This window comes from Miscanthus floridulus, chromosome 18, assembly GCF_019320115.1.
Source record: "Miscanthus floridulus cultivar M001 chromosome 18, ASM1932011v1, whole genome shotgun sequence".
In the NCBI taxonomy this organism is placed as follows: domain Eukaryota; kingdom Viridiplantae; phylum Streptophyta; class Magnoliopsida; order Poales; family Poaceae; genus Miscanthus; species Miscanthus floridulus.
Window position 1 is genome coordinate 30083122 of NC_089597.1, and position 18011 is coordinate 30101132.

An 18011-nucleotide genomic window follows, 5' to 3' on the forward strand; every position below is an offset into this window, starting at 1 on the left:
CTACTTATAAAGGAATCTATTTGGATTAGGATTCATATTCAGATTACTTCAATATGTATAAGCATGTGTTATATATATAAGTTCGGACGGAAAGAGCTCTCCATTGTTTGGTAATCAGAGGGAGATGGACAAAAATATATATGGACCAAAAAAATAATTTTACCTCTTTATTATTAGGTATAGATATAGAATAACTTTTGCTATATATCTAGATTTACGTTGTCTAAATATATGGTAAAAACCAAGGTAATAACTCGGGTATGGTACCGCTACAGGGCTATAGCTGTTTTAGATAGTAATAAAGTCACTATTTGTATTCTAGTTCAATTTAGTTGTTTTAGCCCGCTATAACCAAGTCTTGGCAAGAGGAGAACTCTACCGCTAAATGTCCCTAACAAGCTATTTATTACACTGGTAAATGATTTATAATTTAGAATGGAGGTAATATTTATAGAGATATTTTTTTGTTATATTAATAATTAATAAAATAAATATATATTGAAAAAAAAAACATCTCAATTCTCTGCGCGTTTGGACAGCCTGAGAGAATCCCACACGGCTATCTGCTAAACCGATGGGGCCAAAACGGCCAAAATGCAGAGAAGGCAACCCAATTATGCATATACCCAACCCACGCACTGTTTGTCTCTGCCACAGCCAACCGCCCACGCCGACGCGCGCTCTGCGTCGAAGACCTGGCGCGTCTACTCTCCGCCGGCGATCTCCTACGTCTTCTCCCCTCATGCGGCACCCTTTCCTCCCTCCGCGTCCTCCACGCGCTCCTCCTCACACACCCGCAGGGCCTCCTCCTTGGCAGCCTCCGCGCAAGGACCAAGCTGCTCAGCTGCTATGCGGCACTGGGCGACCTCGCCTCCGCGCGGATGGTGTTCGACGGCACCCCACGCCCGGACGCGTACACCTACGGGGTCATGCTCCGGTGTCTAGTTCAAACGGAGCGCCACACAGAAGCTGTCGCGCTGCACCAGGACATGCGGCGGCGGCGCCCCTGCCCCGAGGCGCAGGACGACTTCGTGCTGTCGCTCGCGCTCAAGGCCTGCATCAGGTCCGCGGAGTACGGGTACGGTAGGAGGCTGCACTGCGACGGCGTCAAAGCCGGCGGCGCGGACGGCTTCGTGTTGAACAGCTTGGTTGACATGTACGCAAAAGCCGGGGACTTGGAGTGCGCCCGGAAGGTGTTCGAGAGAATTCCCGGACGAAATGTGGTGTCGTGGACCTCAATGCTCAGCGGGTGCGTCCAGAATGGTTTTGCTGTAGATGGACTCCTTCTGTTCAACAAGATGAGGCAGGACAATGTGCCTCCCAGTGAGTACACCATAGCAACCGTTATCACTGCTTGTTCTGCACTCATTGGTCTGCACCAAGGGAGGTGGATGCATGGATCAGTGATCAAACGAGGCTTAATGTCTAACTCATTTATCAGTGCAGCCTTGCTGGATATGTATGTCAAGTGTGGGGAGCTAGAGGATGCTCAGTCTGTGTTTGATGAGCTCAGCTACATTGACCTTGTTCTTTGGACGACGATGATTGTGGGGTACACACAGAACGGGAACCCTCTTGATGCATTACGGCTGTTTCTTGACCAGAAGTTTGCAAACATTGTTCCAAATTCAGTTACCACAGCAACCGTTCTTTCAGCTTCTGCTCAATTACGTGACTTGTCTCTAGGAAGGTGTATTCATGGGATAGCTGTTAAGTTAGGTCTGGTTGAGTACACTGTGGTGGTGAATGCGTTAGTTGACATGTACGTGAAGTGTCAAGCTGTGTCAGAGGCCAATTGCATATTTGGAAGAATTTCAAACAAGGATGTTGTTGCGTGGAATTCAATGTTATCAGGTTATGCTGAGAATAACATGTGCAATGATGCTTTGATGCTCTTCAAACAAATGAGTCTGAAGGGCCCTTCACCTGACGCCATCTCTGTGGTGAATGCCCTATCAGCTTCTGTTTGTCTGGGTGATCTACTTATTGGTAAATCCTTCCATGGTTATGCTGTTAAACATGCATTTCTGTCCAATATTTATGTCAGCACTGCTCTGCTGAATATGTACAACAAGTGTGGCGATCTCCCATCTGCTCGTAGGGTGTTCAATGAGATGAATGACCGTAATTCTGTGACTTGGTGTGCTATGATTGGTGGTTATGGAATGCAAGGCGATTCTGCAGGTTCCATTGATCTTTTCGGTGAAATGCTGAAAGATGGTGTCCACCCAAATGATGTAGCATTCACAAGCATCTTATCCACTTGCAGCCATACTGGGATGGTTACTGCAGCGAAGAGGTATTTTGATAGCATGGCACAACATTTCAACATCATACCTTCCATGAAACATTATGCTTGTATGGTCGATGTGCTAGCCCGTGCAGGAAATCTAGAGGAGGCATTGGAGTGTATAGATAATATGCCAATGCAAGCAGACACTAGTGTCTGGGGAGCTTTTCTCCATGGATGCGAGCTCCATTCAAGGTTACAGTTTGGAGAAGAAGCTATCAAGAGGATGATGGTGCTTCATCCTGAAAGACCAGATTTATATGTGCTGATATCAAACCTGTATACCTCGAATGGAATGTGGGACAAATCTCTAGCTATCCGGAGATGGATGCAGGAAAAAGGACTAGTCAAGTTACCTGGGTGCAGCTCCGTTGGTCGTGAAAATGGATGACTGGACAGAACAGAAAGTTTCTCCTTTTCACATCGTATGGGCCATACAGTATGGCAGTGGAAACAGGTTGTGTAGAATTTTTTATGTGCCGATTTGTTATGGTAGTAGAAAGTGAAAGCAGCCAAGGAGGCCGAGCGAGATTAAGATAGAAGTAGTAACACTATCTCTGGAGTTTTATATCCAGTTGCAGCAATCAGATTGTTCGTTCTTAGCATGATTCTTGAGGAGGTGCAGCAAACAGATAGGCTATTCTAAGTGCTTCCAATTGGCACAGCATTTCAGTCTTCATTTTGCAACATTGTTTATGGTGAAGTTGTGGTGAATTAGACTGTGCTAGACTTGTTTATCTTGAGCTGGCCATAATCGCAATTCACAAGGCTACCGATGTTCTATGCGTGAGGCTATGCTCATGTGTCCTTGCTAAGAACCTTCAGTGACCTACAGAGGATACTGGAATGTCCCAGTCACACCCTGAACGCCATCTAGGTTGAGCTCGCAGCCAGACACTGGCATTCTGTAATTAGGTAGGAACAACACCCAAAGTAGTTTGAAGTTATTTCTTTTTCTTACTTGGACATTTGACGAAGCATGTTTATCACTTGTCTCTTGATTCTTCGTGACCCAAATTACTTAATCTTTTTGTTCATAATGTTATCAAAGATTAGTACTCATGTTGTATAGCTTGATTTGGTCTGATAAAGTTAAAAACAATGTTTTAAAGGCGCCAGGCGACGAAAATGTCTGGGCGTCGGGGGTCGCCTAGCCAGGAGCCATATGGCGTCCGCCTCGGCGTCTAAGGCGTCCTCCTTTCGCGTTAGGCGTCTGGGGCGTCGCCAACCGGCCTGAGGCAGTCGCCATACTCGTGTGCAGCCGCGCGCGGGAAAGGGAAGGGACCTAGGGCGGGAAATCGCTCCCGCGCGGGACTTCTCCCGCCTTCCGTCGTTTCCTGCGCGCGCGCGTAGAGGAAATTGCGCGGGAATAGTGAGGGATTGTGAGAGATTGGGGATTGAGAAGAGAGAGGGAGAGGCAGACCCTGCTGGAGTTTCTTCCCCACTGGCGCCCAGGTCCCGCTCGTCCTCTCGTGCGCATCCGCTAGGAAGTCCGCTCAGAGCCGCGAGTCCTCCCGCGCGCGTCCGCTTGCCCGTCTTCCACTTCCTCTGTGCGGACCCGTGCGTCCGTCCGCACAAACCAGGAGGGCCAAGACGACCAGCTTCTTCTACGGACCCAGGTTGGCTTCACCGGTGCCCAGCTCCGCTCAGCCTTCAGGCCACCCCTCCACTGGACCAGGTATCCCTCACCTCCTCTCTCTCTCTCTCTCTCTGTTTCTCTTAAAAAGGTCCAAAGCTTGCATGTGGCATGTGCTACTGTCCTCTGCTTTGTTTGCTTTTTCTCTTAAAAAGGTCCAAAGCTTGCATGTGGCATGTGCTGCTGTCCCCTGCTTTGTTTGCTTTTAGAAGGCCAAAGCTTGCATGCGGCTGTCCCCTGCTCAGAGCAGATAGCACATGGGTACAGTTGTTTGCTTCGTCTACTTGTGCTTTGATTTATAGATGCTAAATGGAGCAGTACATTAGTTGTTGTTGCTCTGTTTTATATGCTAATTGCGCTGCTTTTTATGCTAATTTGATTTGTTTATTAGGCTGGAGGGTGCTCTTGCTCTGTGCTCTGTTTTAGCTGCAGCTGCTCTGTTTGTGCTCTGTGCTAGACTGCTAGTACATAATTAAATTGGTAGTTTACTGATTCCTACACTTTGCCATTTTCTGAAGTCTAAACTCTGAACTCATTTGGTTTATAAAAATTATGCAGTAGGAACCATGTCAAGTCCACCATCAATCGTCAGCGGATATGATCCCAAGAATGATCCAGCCCGGAAGCCGCAAAGGTCAAAAGATCCAGCGTGGAGGTTTGGCTATTGGACGAACCTACAAAACAAAGATGAGGTGGCATGCACCTTATGTGGCGGCTCAGTTCGTGGAGGGATTAAAAGGTTGAAGCAACATTTAGCAGGAGATTATGGAGATGCAAAACTATGTTCAAGTGTGAGCACTGAAGTTAGGAGGGAGATGGCAGCTTACTTTGATGCAAACAAGAGGAAAAGACCATTGGTTCTAGATGATGAGGTGGTGGAGGTGGCAGCAAATGAGGCTCCTGCAAATGAGGCTGTTGCTGCGGTACAGCCTAGTTCAGGGACAGCAGCAAAAAAGAGGCAAGCATCCTTACAATTCATGGTTGTTGGCAACAAGACTAAGGTCCTCTTTGGCAGCGCTCCTGCGTGCTCCGGCTCTGTCCTGTTCATGCACTGTAGCCGGAGCCAGAGAAACGAGCTCCGCCGGCTCTGTGAACAGTGCTCCGTGAACAGTGAGACAAACAGTAGGAGAGAGAAAATGACTTTAGTGAACAGTGTAGCTACAGTGTAGGGGAGAGAGAAACGGCTCCATGAACAGTCTGTTGCCGGTGGAAGCAGGAGCCGAAACAAACGGGACCTAAACTAGAGGGAAAGGCAAACAAATCTGTAGTTGAGATGCTTCGAAAAACACCAGAAGAGATAGTAGATGAGAGACTTTCAGGGTCTTATCAGCCCACAATTGTGTCCAGTACAAAAACCAAGGAAGAGAAGCATTATGTGAATACACAATGGGCCTTGCTCTTCTATGAATGTGGCATACCTTTTAATGCAGCAGTAGCAAGGAAATTTCATATTGCAGTTGAGGCCACAGCACAATATGGTTCAGGGTACAAGCCTCCAACACCATATCAACTTGGGGGTCCATTACTTCAAGAAGCAGTGAAGTCAACAAGTACCATGAGAGAGGAGCATGAGAGAGCATGGAAACATTATGGCTGCACACTCATGTCTAATGGATGGTCTGATAGGAGGGGACGCCACTTAATTAACTTCCTTGTAAACAGCCCAGAGGGGGCTTACTTCTTGGAGTCCATTGATGCATCAAGTGAAGTACATGATGCATACATGCTTGCTGGTTTGCTAGAGAAGAAGGTTGAGGAGATTGGGAAGGACAAGGTTGTTCAAGTTGTCACAGATAATGGTGCTAACTTCAAGGCTGCAGTCAAGATTCTCATGGATAGGATTCCTACAATATTTTGGAGTCCATGTGCTGCGCATTGCTTGGATCTCATGTTAGAAGATATAGGGAACTTGTCAGAATTCAAGAAACCTATTACACTTGCAAGGCGTGTGACAACTTTCATCTATAGGCATGGGAGGATCCTTAGTGCCATGAGCAATGTTTTTGAGGCGTCGCCTAAGCGTCGCCTAGGCGTCGCCTAGGCGACAAGGCGTGGCAGAGGTGCTGGGCGTCGGGGGCGCCACAACCTGCAATGGTATGGCGTCCGCCTAATCGTATTAGGCGTCGCCCAGGTGTAGAAAGGCGTCGGGCGGACGCCAACAGCCGCGCCGCGGACGCCGTATGCCTACTCGTGGGGGAAGGGCGCCAAAAGACCGCGGCCCTGCAGGAAATCGTCCGCGCGCCCGCGCGAAAAGCAACAGACGCGGGAAATCGAGCACGCGGCCGCCCAGATAGGACCTACGCGCGGGAAATCGACCGCGCGCCGCGAGTGCGGGCGAGGGGAGAGGAAGAGAGAAGGCGGTGGGCTTACCTCGAGCTCCGCTTGGCTGCTCCTCTGCTCCAGTCCACCGGCCGTCCGTCCCTGCTGCGGAGGCAGCCGTGCATCGCACGTCGCTGCTTGCCACTGCCTCTGCCTCCGTCCGCACCTCCGTCGACTCTGCCTCCGTCTGCCCCGTCCGCAGTCTCCAGTCCGCCGGCCGTCCGCAGTCTCCAGTCCGCCGGCCGTCCGCAGTCGGCAGCTGCTTCTCCGCTTGGCCGTCCGCCCCTGCCGTGGAGCCTGTCGGGCCCTTCCACCTGGCCGTCCGCCCCTGCATCTCCGCTTGACTGCTCCTCCGTCGGGCTCTTCCGCCTGGTATGTCCCCCGCCTCCACTCTGCTCCCTGCTTGTCTGCTCTGCTTGTCTGTTGTCTGCTCTGCTTCTCCCCCGCCTCCACTCGTGCTCCTCTGCTGTCTGCTCTGAAGTCTGAACCTGCTCTGCCTCCTCGTGCTCTGCTCTGAACCTGCAATGATATTGTTATAGCTGTCTGCTGTCTGCTCTGCTCTGAACCTGCTCTGCCTCCGCCTGGTATAACTGATGCTTTGAACTACTAGAAGGGTGATTTATAGTCCAATGTTGATGAATTTTTGTTGTGACTGCTTTTGCTTAGCCTGAAACAGCTCTCTATCTTGATTATCATGGTTTTAATTTTTTGCTTCCATGTTGCTTTGAACTACTGAACTGATAGCCTGAAACAGCTCTCTATCTTGAATTTTTTTGCTTTGAACTACTGAACTGATAGCCTGAAACATTCAGTGTGCAAGCTGTGACCAGTCTGAAAATGGCTGCTTCCATGTTGCTTCCATGTGTGCAAACTGAATGACAGTGTGAAAACTGAATGCTGCACTACATAAGGCTCTTGCTTTCTTTTATGTAGCATCCAGCAACATGGCAAGCACAGTTGAAGTACCTGAGTATGATCCCAAGACTGATCCAGCAAGGAAAGCAAAGTCCAATGATCCAGGCTGGAAATATGGCTACTGGCAGGACCCTGCTAGGAGAGACTGGGTGACATGTATCCTGTGTGGACATGAGGGTTCAGGAGGCATAAAGAGGTTCAAGCAACATTTGGCTGGTGGATATGGAGATATTATCCTTTGTCCAAAAGTTAGCACTGAAATCAGGAAAGAGATGGAAGCTTACTTGCAAAAGAAGAGAAGAAGGCCTTTGTACTTGGATGGTATTGAGGAGGATGGGGAACCAGAAGATGAAATTGTGGAGGTAGCAGCTGCAGATGTACAAGCAGCAGCAGCAGCAAATGCCACACCAAAAGTGGCTGCAAAAAAACCAAGTTCTGGGACAGCCACTAAGAAAAGGCATGCTATCTTCCAATTCAAGGCTTCAACAGCTAGCAGTGTCAATTCTACACCGAAGACACCAAAGACCAATGCAACAAAGTCAGTTGTTGGTATGCTTAGAAGAACACCTGAACAGATAGTAGATCAAAGGCGTGCAAAGGACTTTCAGCCCACCATTGAGTCCAGCACAAAGACTAAGGAGGAGAAGCAATATGTGGATATGCAATGGGCACTGTGGTTCATGGAGTGTGGTGTAGCCTTTAATGCAGCAAAATCAAGGCAATTTGAAATTGCTTGTGAGGCAACAGCCCAATATGGTTCAGGGTACAAGCCTCCAACTAACCAGCAGCTTGGTGACCCTTTGCTCCAAGAATGTGTTAAGGTGACAAGTGACATGAGGAAGGACCATGAGCAGGCCTGGAAGCAATATGGTTGTACACTAATGTCAGATGGATGGACTGATATGAGAGGGCGCCACCTGATTAATTTTCTTGTGAACAGCCCTGAGGGAACGTACTTTCTGGAGTCAGTTGATGCATTAAGTGAAGTTCATAGTGCAACAATGCTAGCTGATTTGTTATAGGAGAAGATTGAGGACATTGGAAGGGACAATGTTGTTCAAGTTGTGACCGACAATGGCGCTAACTATAAGGCTGCTGGTAAGATCTTGATGGATAGGATTCCCACACTGTTTTGGAGTCCTTGTGCTGCACATTGCTTGGATCTGATATTGGAAGAAACTGGGAACTTGAAGGCATTCAAGAAACCTATTGCACGTGCTAAGCGTGTCACCAACTTCATTTATAGGCATGGAAGGCTTCTTAGTGCAATGAGGGCTCAAACAGGTGGGACTGATCTTGTTAGGACAGCAAAGACTCGATTTGCCACATCATTTCTGACATTGAAGAGTTTGTACAAGAACAAGGATGCCTTGAAGAGCTTGTTTGTTAGTGAAGCATGGACTGGGAACAACTTGTGTACAACTGCAGCAGGTCAACAAGTGCAAGACATTGTGCTATCTACTGAGTTTTGGAACTCAGTAGAAGATTGCCTAAGAGCTTCAGCCCCACTCTTAATTGTTTTGAGGGCTGTTGATGGTGATGAGAAGCCTGCAATGCCAGAGGTATGGGCTCTAATGAATCATGCAAAAGAGAGGATAAAGCAAAGCTTCAATATACCAACCAAGGATGGCCTACTCAAGAAGATCATGGAAATTATTGAGAGGCGTTGGGTGAAACAAATGGACCATCCATTGTATGGGGCTGCACTATATTTGAACCCGGAAAAATTTTTCCTCTGATAAAAGCTAATGATGATGTCACTGTTGGGCAGCTAAGAGGTTGTTTTATTGAAGTGCTTGGAAGAATGATACCAGATGTGGAAACACAAATGAAGATCAATAGGCAGGCCATTGAGTATGAAGAGCAACGTGGAGAAGCCTTCTCAAACAAAATGGCAAAGGAAAGCTATGACAAAATGAATCCTCGTAAGTGCTGTTTATCTCAGCTTGTAAATTTCAGCAACTTAATTGCATTCCAAACACCTAATATGTGTTGTCCTTTTCATCCAGTTGATTGGTGGCGTTCTTATGGTGGCCGAGCCATTGAACTACAAAGACTTGCTAAGCGTATAGTTAGTCTTTGTGCTTCATCCTCAGGATGTGAGAGATGTTGGAGTACCTTCAGTCATGTGAGTATCCTTGTGAGTTGTGACTAACAGTTTATATTTAGATGCATACAATCTGATTTTTTGTTTTGCTTCCCATCTGATTTTTTTGTAGATGCATACAAAGAAAAGGAATAGGCTGCTGCACAAGAGATTGAATGATATTGTCTTTGTTTCATACAATCGGAAGATGAGAACAAGGTTTCAGCTTAGGCGTGAGAAGGCAGGCAAGAAATATGACCCCTTGGTCATTGAGGAGTTCGATTGGGACAATGAATGGGCTGATTCATTGCATGTGCCTGTTCCGGGTGCTCGAGGGTCTGATGCTGTTGATGACCTCACATGGCAGCATGTTGATGAAGCCATCGGTGCATCACAAGCGCTGCAGGGTCGTAACCTTCCTAGGAGAGCTGCTGCTCCTGTTCAGTATTATAGACGCTCCAGAAATGTTCCTGCTGCTGCTGCTGCTGAAGATGGCGAAGAGGAAGACGAAGTTGAAGACCCACATGATGATGCAGAAGTGAGCGAGTGTGAAGAAGCTGGCAATGTTCCTGCTACTGATCAAGACGACGCTGCTGATCTTGATGAGTTTGATGATGGATTTTGAGTGCTGAAACAGAGATTTGCACTCAGCCCTTTTGTGTCCTACACCCTTGTCCTGCACTCATGTTGTATGGCTTTGGTGTAGTTGACTAGTAATTAGAATGCTTTAGAGTCCAGTACTTCAGACTTTCAGTCTCTAAGTTTGTGGACTATTAGAGACAAACTATGATGTCATTTGTCATGCTCATGCATGAACTAATGCACTAAGCCACTAATGCTTGCTAATTTGTTGTATTGCCTCTTGTGTATTGTTTCTTATTTAATTCTCAGCAGCTGGTAACAATGTAACATGTTTATTTACATTTCTTCATGTCATAGATTGCTGAATTTTGGAATTGTCATGTAGTTTGCTTCAAGGGGGATGGATGCTACATGGGAGAAGAGCTTTTGGAAAGGGAAGAAAGGAACCTGGGCTCCAGAATTGGGAACAAACCAGGTATGTATGTGCTGCACTTACTATATAAAACTCTAGCTTACGGCGCCTTACAACGTGTGTATGGCGTCGCCTAGGCGTCCGCCATAAACGCCTAGGCGTTGTGAAGGGGGTCGGGCGCCGCGCCTCGCCGCGGCGCCTCAAAAACATTGGCCATGAGGGAGAAAACAGGTGGGGCTGACCTTGTGAGGCCAGCAGCCACACGTTTTGCAACGGCTTTTTTTACTTTGAAGAGCTTGTACAAGCACAAGGATGCTTTGAAGTCTTTAATGGTTAGCGAAGCATGGACTGGGAACAAATTGGCAAAAACTAAGGCCAGTCTAGATGTGCATGACATTGTGCTCTCTACGCAGTTTTGGAATTCAGTGGAAGATTGCCTTAGAGCTTCAGCCCCATTCCTTATTGTGCTTAGGGTGGTTGATGGAGATGAGAAGCCAGCAATGCCGGAGGTTCAAGCTCTAATGAACCATTGTGGGGGTATGGCCCCCAAGACATGGGCCACACCATCGGAGGTGGCCCGGCCCACAAGATCAAGGCGTGCACGGCGCTACTCAGCGTGCACCGCAAGACATTGTATAGTACCAAATAGGATAATTTACTTGTAACCCTGCCCCTCCAGAGTATATAAGGAGAGGCAGGGGTCCTCTACTCGACATCATGTATTCAATACAATACACCAAAGACACAGGACGTAGGGTATTACGTCGATCAGACGGCCCAAACCTGTCTAAATCGCTGTCTCTGCGCTTTGTGTCACCATCTGGTTCCTGATTACGCGCATCCCCACCGATAAATCTACCATCGCGGGATACCCCTCGGTGGACTGCCGAGCATATTCTGTCGACAACCATGTGTAAGGAAAATGGACCCTTGGCCCATTTACTTTGGATTTTGGTGTTTGATGACCAACACAACCAAATTGGACTAATAAATTTGCAAGTGTTTGTTTTGTAGTTCAATAGGGTGCAAGACGTGACTTGGACGAAGGCGACGTGATGATCCGATGATCAACACCTCAAGCAAGACCTTAGGAGCACAAGAGAAGACCCAAGAGATCAAGCAGAGTCCAAGCATGAAGATTGGAACCAAGCCGTACGCAAGATCGCAAAGAAATGAGCTCACTATGGTGACCGAATGCAGGACCGGACGCTGGACAAGCAATCGGACGCTGCGACCAGACGCTGGGCAAGTGGCTTGGCAGACAGGCGACCGAATCCCTGACCGGACGCTGGCGGCAACCGACCGGACGCAGAACAGCAGCGTCCGATCGATTACAATAAGGTTCCAGAGCGGCATTTCTGCGACCAGACGCGTCCGGTGGCAGGCGACCGGACGCTGGCCAGCGTCCGATCAGTATATTGCTGGCTCAACGGTCGGGACGACCGGACGCGTCCGATCAGGACGATTCAGCGTCCGGTCAGTAGCAGTTTCGCGGGAATTCGACCCCAACGGCTACTTTCTCAGTGGGGCTTATAAATACAACCCCCAACCGGCCATTTGAGTGTGTGGAGCTGAGGAAACATACCAAGGGTGTTGATACACCATTTTAGTGATCTCCACATGCATAGTGCTTAGTGTTTTATTAGATGATTAGTATAAGTGCTTTGTGAAGTGCTTAGGTTGATTAGACCACCGCTTATGCGCTTGTTCTAGGTGTATGCCTAGTGTTTAGTGAGGTTTGTATACCTCTTGCCACCCCGTGCTTGCGAGCACAAGTGTTGTACATCGGAGGGGCTTGAAGTCTTGCGAGATCACACCAACTGCGTTTGTGGTATGGCCGCCACCGTGTACCGGAGGGAACAAGGCCCGCGGCGTTTCGGCCGGAAGCTTGATAGTGAAGACGGCGGGGAGCATCCAGGAGAGGCTTGCCGAGAGGCACATCGGAGACCCACTTGCGCGTGGGGAAGGCCCGAGGCTATTCACGGAGTCACCCGACCGGGAGCTTGGCCCTTGCGAGGGATTCCTTACGAGGGGCTCCAACGAGGACTAGGGGGAAGCTTGTGCGCTTCTCGATATCTCGGTAAAAATACCGGAGTCATCGACGGGAGTTTGCATATCTCTACCTTGCTCTTTAGCTTCTGCATTTACATTGATTACTTTACTACGTTTGTGGTAGAGATAGCAACACACTAGCAAAACTATAGTCACACATCTAGATAGCTTATCAATTGCATAGGTTTTACTAGGGTTAGAAAAAAAGGTCATAGTTTAGAGTTAGAATTTTAAGTTGCCTAATTCACCCCCCCCCCCTCTTAGGCGTCACGGTCCCTTCACCATGCAAAGGAGAGGATCAATCAAAGCTTTGCTATCCAATCCAAGAAATCTTTGCTCAAGAAGATTATGGGAATAATTGAGCGATGTTGGGAGAAACAAATGGATCATCCATTGTATGGGGCTGCACTGTACTTGAACCCAGGGAAGCTACATCCTCTCCTAAAAAAGGATGATGATGCAACTGTTGGACAGCTAAGAGGTTGCTTTCTTGATGTGCTTTTAAGAATAGTGGAGGATGAGGAAACTAGAAGCAAGATCAATGCTCAAGCCATGGATTATGAATATCTTAGAGGAGATGCATTTTCAAATAAGATGGCCATTCAAAACCTTGAGTCAATGAGTCCTCATAAGTGTTTCATTTCCATTTTAATTTCAGCAAGTGTGCATCACATCAATTTGATTCCAGCTAGCATTTTTGGTCCTAGCTCCTAACATATTATTTCATTTGTTTGCTCTACTTGATTGGTGGCGTTCCTTTGGTGGCCGTGCTATTGAGCTACAAAGGTTTGCAAGACGTGTGGTTAGTCTTTGTGCTTCATCATCTGGCTGTGAGCGAAATTGGAGCAAATTTGAATTTGTGAGTATTTCCTCATTTGCTTGCTTCCCTTACCAATATTTCAGCAAGCAGTTTATTCATTTTTTGGTTGCAATTGTGTTTCTGGTTTTGTAGATCCACACAAAGAGAAGGAACCGATTGTTGCATAAGAGGCTGAATTCTATTGTCTTTGTTTCCTACAACCGGAAGATGAAATTTAGGTTTCAAAAGTTACGCCAGAACAAGGGAAAAAACTTTGATCCTTTGGTTATTGAGGACTTTGATTGGAACAATGAGTGGGTTGACTCATTGCATGTACCCCCTCAAGGTGCTCGTGGGTGTGAGTGTGACCTTACTTGAAACCTTGTTGATGAAGTTGTTGGAGCATCACAATCACTCCAAGGCCGGAACTTTCCAAGAGCAACCCACAGGCGTGCAAGAAATTCTACACCTATGGTGGATGAAGCTGAGTTGGGTTCAGACAATGAAGAAAACCCAGATCCATTTGATGATGCAGATGTGACAGATTGTGAGGATGATCCAAATGATGCCAATGAAATTGGAGAAGACAATGAGGCAGCCAACGTTGCTGGAGAGTTTGATGATGGCTACTGAGACTTGAGAGATTAGAGATTAAAGATTTCCTCTTTTGTAAGCTAATACAGCACTACTAATTAAGTATGTGTTGCACTAGCAGCACTACTAATTAAGTTATATATGCCATTAGAGACTAGTTTATGGCTACTAAGAGATGAAACATTTCATATTTGCTACTTGCTACTTTATGTGGTGCCCTAGAACTCTAATAGCACTACATATTATGCTTATAATTGGCTATATTAAGGTTGGATTGGCATCTAAATTTTTATTGGTATTATATATTAAATTGTCTGTATGGCGTCGCCTAGGCGACTGGAAGGGGGGTCGCTCGCCTCGCCTCGCCTTACCGTCTTTAAAACATTGGTTAAAAATGCTAGGATGTTGTTCATAACCGAATACAAAGTATACAAACAATGCTGGGATATTGTACTTTACCCCTCCATTAACGTTAAAAAATTGATGTGATAATGCCTTGGCATCAAAGCAAACAACTGATAAATTTGCCTTAGCTTCTAGTGATTCTAGGTAGTCTGTACAGCACTACAGCTCCTTCCGTTATCTTGTTTGGCAAAACTATGTATCGTTCTGTACTCGACATCTTTGGCCAATTGACAATTGATTCAATCTACAATATGCTGTGTCTTATTGCTTCAGCACGATGTCTTTGTTGGCGGCATCAACATTTCGACCATAGGTCGGTATAACTTTCTATGATCCAGTGAAATTGTAGCTTGAATTACTAAAAACTGTCCCTGCAGAGGAAGTCTGAAATTGACTGTTGGTTATCAGTATGTTCTGGCAGCTCCCGGCAGCTAAATGGAAATGACGCCCTGTTCTTAAGATTCAACCCTTGAGCACAATGAGATGTGCTTCATGGACAATTAGTTTTAAAAAAAAAAAATAAAGAATCTAAGTTATCTGTTGTGAATCACCAGTAATCACCACAGGAGCAAACCCCATCTCTGAAATGGTGAAACCTCGATGCATCCCTAACTACAATCAACCTCTGTGTCACTTTGGACATGAACTTGGTAGCGTTATGGCAGTCCAGGCACACCCTAAGGTTCTTGATGATCCTGATCTCTGTCCCCGGCTCTGTACTGAGGAGCCCAAAGGCGATGGCCAACTTCTCGCTATGCACCTTCACCATGTGCTCCTTCTCTTCCTCCTCAACATCGTACAATGCAGCCTCTGTCACAGGTTGGTACCCAGCTTCGATCATCTTTGCGGTTAACTTCTCTAAGTATGAGTAGATGGCCTCTGACTGTGGGTGAAAACGGTCACTAGCCATGAAGACATGAGGCTTGTCGCCTATCTCAATGAGAGTACACCCTGGTGTTTTCACCAGCTTCCTGTTCTTGGCCTCTTGCCTCACCACAGCTGCTTCAGAGTAATGCTTCTTGGATGTGTACAGATTAGATAGAAGCACGTAGTAGCCTGCATTCTCTGAGTCTAGTTCGAACAACCTCTGGGAAGCCAATTTTGCTAGGTCACTATTCTTATGGACCGTGCAAGCGCTAAGCAGCGCCCCCCACACGCCAGGTCCAATGGCACTTTGAGGGAATTCAGAGATGAGATCCAAAGCTTCATTCAACTTGCCTGCCCGGCCAAGGAGGTCCACCATACATGTGCAATGCTCGATACCTGGGCTGATCCTGTACTCATTAGTCATTACACGGAAAACTTTATGCCCTTCGTCAACCAATCCTCCATGGCTGCATGCGTAGAGGACTGACAGGAAGGTGGAGCTTGTCGGAAGAATGCATGCATCCAGCATACCCTTGTAGAGCTTCAAAGCTTCAGCACCTTGGCCATGGAGGCCATATCCAGATATCATCGCATTCCAGGAGACCACGTTCTTGTTATCCATTCTGTCAAAAATGCTCCGAGCTTCAGCAATGCTTCCACATTTCGCATACATGTCAATGAGCGCTGTCATGACATAGACATTGAGCTCAAGTTTCTCCTTGGAGATGATCCTGTGAACCCACTTCCCCAGAGACAAAGCTCCAAGCTGTGCACAGGCTGAAAGAGTGCTTGAAATGGTGGTGGGGTTCGGCTGCACATTGAGCTCCTGCATTAGCTGGAAAAGTGCAGCTGCCATCTCCGTCAAGCCATTCTGGGCATACCCGGATATCATTGCATTCCATGATTCCATGGTCTTCTCTGGCATTGCATCAAAAATGCTCCTCGCGGACTCCATATCGTTTAATCTACAGTACAAAGTGGTCAGTGCTGTCGACACCAGAGCATCTGCATCCAACCTGGCCTTGGCAATAAACGCATGTAAGCACCGAGCAAGCAGCTCATGCCCAAACGGACTGTACACCGGTATCACCGCAACCAACGTGCTTGAGTTTGGCCTCCAGCCTGAGGTCGCCAACTCTTTGAACAGCTCCACTGATGATTCAACCATGCCATTGACTGAGTAGCCTGAGATCAAAGCATTGTAGGCAACCAGATCTGGATCTTCCATCCTATCAAAGAGACCCCGTGCAGAGTCCATGTCCCCGCACTTTGAATAGAGCGACATGAACCCAGTCACAACATGCTCATGCTCTGCCAACCCGCACTTTACTCCATATCCATGGACGCACCTCCCCATTGCCATATGTGACTCCTCTGCTGCTGCCCGTAGGCTGGATGCAAGGGTGGTTGAGTCAGGTCGCACTCTCCCAGCCTCCACCATCCGCACGAACGCCTCCAGGGCCTCCGAGCCAGACAACCCAGCCAGCAGCGTGTTCCACAAGATAGTGTCGGGCGACGGCGCCGCGTCGAACACCTTGCGTGCGTCATCCCCTCTGGACAGCTTGAAGTAGAGCTTGGCCAGAGCCGACGCCACGAACGTGTCCGCCGCGTACCCCGCGGCCACGGAGAGCCCGTGAAGCGTGCGTGCGGCAGCAGCGTCGTTCCCACGGGAGGAACAGGAAGAGGAGAGCGATGTGGCGGCGAAGGCGAAGGAGAATGAGTCCGGCGACGGGAAGAGGAGGTGCAGGCGGAGGGACGGGAGGGAGCGGAGCAGCGCGTTGCGGAGGAACCGGTCGTGGTGGGGGAAGGCGCGGAAGAGGCGGAGAAGGTGGCGGGGCGGCGCGCGGAGGGAGGCGTAGCGGAGCAGCAGCGCGGTGGCTGGGGCCGGGTCGAGCACGTAGTGGCCGGAGGTGAGCGAGACTGCGAGGAGCTGGTCGAGGTGGCGGAGCGTGGAGGAGAGCGTGACGAGGCGGAGGTACGAGCGCCGCAGTCCGCCGCCGGGGTCGCCGGCGGGCGGAGGGAGGACGAGGCGGGGAGGAGGCATGTCGCTGGCCGTGGCCGCTGCCGTGCCGTGCGGCGGGGCGGCGCGGGTGACCGTAGCTGATCGTGGGGTTCGAATGGATATAGTATGGCCGTTCGATCGTATATGGACGGCCGCGATGAACGGCAGAGAACTGTTTGGCAAATCGAACGAATGTATTTATGGAATGAGTTGGGCTTAATTTTTGGAGGGTTTTGGCTACTTGGGCCCCGTAGTATTGTGAGGTAATTGACCCAATGGAACAGTTTAAATCACGGTTCTTTTGTATTTAGACGCTTATTTTTTTTTGCCCTAACTAGATAAATGCTCGTGTGTTACACAAAAGCACGGTTTTTGTTGACACCTACTACGATGGATTTGCAGTAAATAATAAAAAATCATATTAGACATGGACATGTGGATCCATTCTTCTTATTGCAAGTGAATGATGATTTTTATCCGACGTGGACACATGAGCAAGTATCTAGACTTGGTATCGTAATGTGATGATGTTATTACCATCTTTTCAGGTGTCGAGAAGAAATAAGATGTTTTTCAGGTTGCATTAATAGGGATGTCTGAACCTGACTAAAAATAGAACAAGAGTCATTAAAACGGTTAACTATAAATGTCTAAAATTGAATTACGTATATACATGTATAGTTGACAACCACGTGATATTAGACATGAAATTTTAGCAAATTAGGGGAATATTGTACATTGAAAATCTATTAATCTCAGTGGCCCCGTTAGCTTGGAGGAATTTTGGAGTAATCTGAAGGAATTTGTAAGAGGAAAACACTGTTCCGGATAAAAAAAAGAAACAGATCAAGCCAGGTTTAAAGGCATATGAACGGGGCCGGTATAGGAATCCTGCTTCCAAAAGACGGGCAACGAGCCACGTCGCCCGCAAACCCTCCAGCCGTCAGATCCAGCCAAGACGCCATATGGACCGTCCGATCTGGGTTGTAACGGGTCTCACACCCGTTAAGCGTCAACCCGAGCGGTCGCGAACCCGCTCGCGGGCGCCTTCT

At 47.9% G+C, this 18011-nt stretch overlaps 3 protein-coding genes and 1 pseudogene across 3 annotated transcripts; 3 read left to right on the plus strand and 1 right to left on the minus strand.

Annotated features, from left to right (window-relative positions):
* Window positions 1–435: 435 nt before the first annotated feature.
* Window positions 436–3335, plus strand: LOC136523589 (pentatricopeptide repeat-containing protein At2g03380, mitochondrial-like). The gene is made up of 2 exons (XM_066517219.1): window positions 436–441; window positions 540–3335. The coding sequence occupies exons 1-2, from the start codon at window positions 436–438 to the stop codon at window positions 2679–2681; spliced, it is 2148 nt and encodes a 715-aa protein (XP_066373316.1). The 3' UTR covers window positions 2682–3335.
* A 1157-nt stretch (window positions 3336–4492) lies between these two features.
* LOC136523590 (uncharacterized) lies at window positions 4493–5967 on the plus strand. The gene is made up of 2 exons (XM_066517220.1): window positions 4493–5036; window positions 5357–5967. Exons 1-2 carry the CDS (start codon window positions 4493–4495, stop codon window positions 5965–5967), a joined length of 1155 nt encoding a protein of 384 aa, XP_066373317.1.
* A 1697-nt stretch (window positions 5968–7664) lies between these two features.
* Window positions 7665–10147, plus strand: LOC136522089 (uncharacterized; annotated as a pseudogene).
* Window positions 10148–14277: 4130 nt separating this feature from the next.
* LOC136522684 (pentatricopeptide repeat-containing protein At4g30700-like) lies at window positions 14278–17010 on the minus strand. The gene has a single exon (XM_066516494.1). The coding sequence runs from the start codon at window positions 16999–17001 to the stop codon at window positions 14638–14640; it is 2364 nt and encodes a 787-aa protein (XP_066372591.1). The 5' UTR covers window positions 17002–17010; the 3' UTR covers window positions 14278–14637.
* Between the last annotated feature and the right edge of the window lie 1001 nt (window positions 17011–18011).

Coding starts and splice junctions, on each gene's coding strand:
- LOC136522684 (XM_066516494.1), bottom strand. CDS start 17,001: ATGCCTCCTCCCCGCCTCGTCCTCCCTCCGCCCGCCGGCGACCCCGGC.
- LOC136523590 (XM_066517220.1), top strand. CDS start 4,493: ATGTCAAGTCCACCATCAATCGTCAGCGGATATGATCCCAAGAATGAT. Junction 5,037..5,356: donor TGAACAGTGCTCCGTGAACA/GTGAGACAAACA, acceptor CTTTTAATGCAG/CAGTAGCAAGGAAATTTCAT.